This window comes from Littorina saxatilis, linkage group LG10 (assembly GCF_037325665.1).
Source record: "Littorina saxatilis isolate snail1 linkage group LG10, US_GU_Lsax_2.0, whole genome shotgun sequence".
Lineage (NCBI taxonomy): Eukaryota > Metazoa > Mollusca > Gastropoda > Littorinimorpha > Littorinidae > Littorina > Littorina saxatilis.
Genome location: NC_090254.1, coordinates 45,024,749 through 45,027,248, shown reverse-complemented (window position 1 = coordinate 45,027,248; position 2,500 = coordinate 45,024,749). Strand labels below are relative to the sequence as shown.

The 2,500-nt window shown below is 42.8% G+C and overlaps 1 protein-coding gene across 4 annotated transcripts in view; it reads right to left on the bottom strand.

Moving 5' to 3' along the window:
- LOC138978930 (prolyl 4-hydroxylase subunit alpha-1-like) overlaps positions 1-2,500 on the bottom strand; it is a 22,012-nt gene that overhangs the window by 4,734 nt on the left and 14,778 nt on the right. For 2 of the 4 annotated variants that reach the window (XM_070351741.1, XM_070351743.1), the window contains exon 11: positions 1,652-1,738. In XM_070351741.1, the coding sequence (XP_070207842.1) occupies positions 1,652-1,738 (87 nt within the window). The remainder of the gene's footprint in view (positions 1-1,651; positions 1,739-2,500) is intronic. The other 2 variants (XM_070351742.1, XM_070351744.1) reach the window with 1 other exon arrangement.

Genomic DNA, 2,500 nt, shown 5'->3' with positions numbered 1-2,500 from the left:
TGGTTGGTTGGTTGGTTGGTTGGTCGGTTGGTTATCATGGTTGATCGTGTCTTCAGCACTGTATTGCTATTGGAGACCGAGGCAAGGTTGTCTCCCTTTTCAACTCACATGGTTAATTCCATGCTTAAAACTATTTGCAATCAGGTTTATTACTGTCAACAGAAGGTCCTAAAACGTCATAGCTTTCACATTTTGTACTTCAAATCTTGTACTAAAAAGTCTTGATCTCTTTTAAAAATCTTGTCCGGGGATAACACCTTCACAATCCCGGAATAACACCTTCACAATTTATGCACTGTAGTGCGTGTCACGAATCTCTTGAACGTCTACACATTTGGTGAGGACATATTCAATGGTCCATGGTTCATCGCAGCGAAAATAGTTCAGTGGGTCTCACCTTTGTAATTACATGGGCTAACGATAATAAGCACAAATCCCAAACAAATATAATCTGGTCTTTGACTTGATCAATGTCTTGACGTGTTGGTGTTGGCGTGTGTGTGGCTCTGTGTTGGCGTGTGTGTGGCTCTGTGTTGGCGAGTGTCTGGCTAAGTACGTACGCCTCCTAATGCTCTGTGCAATTGTGTTTAATTATATGAGTGGCGTAAATAATAATTCAACCAACCTTGTCTTCTGAATTTGTTATATTCACAACGAATTACCTGCCTTTTTCATGACAACAATGTATATCTGTTAAGAATATTTATGTTGCATCTCCCAGTGTTGCTGATTCATTTTCTGTGCGCTTTTCTCTTATAATTATTGGTTGCCCGTATGTTCGCCCCGCCCCCCCTCCCCCTGCAGATTCTTATATTTTGCTTTAGTTCCTCAACCCACCCAAATAATGTTTTCTTCTGATTTATTCTTGTCTAGTCCACCATCATGGATTTGTGTAATATTGTAAAAGCTTGTTTTTGTCCTCGTTGCATACTGTTAATTGTAACATGTCATTTATTTTGAATTACATTTTGTTTAAACCAACGACGGGCGCTGTGGCGGGGTGGTAAGACGTCGGCCTCGTAATCGGAAGGTCGAGGGTTCGAATCCCGGCCGCGGCCGCCTGGTGGGTTAAGAGTGGAGATTTTTCCGATCTCCCAGGTCAACTTGTGTGCAGACCTGCTAGTGACTTATCCCCCTTCGTGTGTACACGCAACCACAAGACCAAGTGCGCACGGAAAAGATCCTGTAATCCATGTCAGAGTTCGGTGGGTTATGGAAACACGAAAATACCCAGCATGCTTCCTCCGAAAGCGGCGTGTGGCTGCCTAAATGGCGGGGTAAAAACGGTCATACACGTAAAATTCCACTCGTGTAAAAACACGAGTGTACATGGGAGTTTCAGCCCACGAACGCAGAAGAAGAAGTTTAAACCAACAGATACCTGGACTGCTAATGATGAGTGCTAACGTTCAAATATCAAAAACACAGTTTGAGAATTAAGACAGATTAACAGAGAGACAGAGAGACAGACAGACAGAGAGACAGACAGACAGACAGACAGACAGACAGAGAGACAGACAGACAGACAGACAGACAGACAGACAGAGAGACAGACAGACAGAGAGACAGAGAGACAGACAGACAGAGAGACAGAGAGACAGAGTGACAGAGAGACAGACAGACAGCCAGACAGACATCTCTCAGTACTTACCGCGTAAGTATCGTAGTGAGGATTGTAGTGTCCACCCATTCCGTAGTTCAACACCTGCAACATATTGCCCATTCCGTAGTTCAACACCTGCAACATATTGCTCATTCCGTAGATCAACACCTGCAACATACTGCTCATTCCGTAGTTCAACACCTGCAACATAATGATTTTTTCTTAGTTCAACACCTGTAACATATTGATCATTCCGTAGTCCAACACCTGCAACATATTGCTCATTCTGTAGTTCAACACCTGCAACATATTGCTCATTCTGTGGTTCAACACCTGCAACATATTGATAATTTTGTAGTTCAACACCTGCAAAATATTGCTCATTCCGTAGTTCAACATCTGCAACATACTGCTCATTCCGTAGGTCAACACCTGCAACATATTGCTCATTCCGTAGTTCAACACATGCAACATATTGCTCATTCTGTAGTTCAACACCTGCAACATATTGCTCATTCCGTAGTTCAACACCTGCAACATATTGCTCATTCCGTAGTTCAACACCTGCAACATATTGCTACATCCTCAAGTTTTCTTTCTGATTCCTTTTACTTTTCACTTATTTGTTTGCTTGATTGCCAGTGTTCACCCTTTGTTCTTTCATTGTTGCTGTTGTTTCTCGTTCATGATGGTGATGATGGTAATTCTGATGGCGGCAGTAAAAACGATGGTGATTATGATGACGCCGACAACGACGACGAAGATAATGATGATGATGATGATGATGATGATGATGATGATGATGATGATGATGGTGATGACGACGACGACGCTGACGACGACTACGACGACGACGACGACGATGATGATGATGATGATGATGATGATGATGATGAT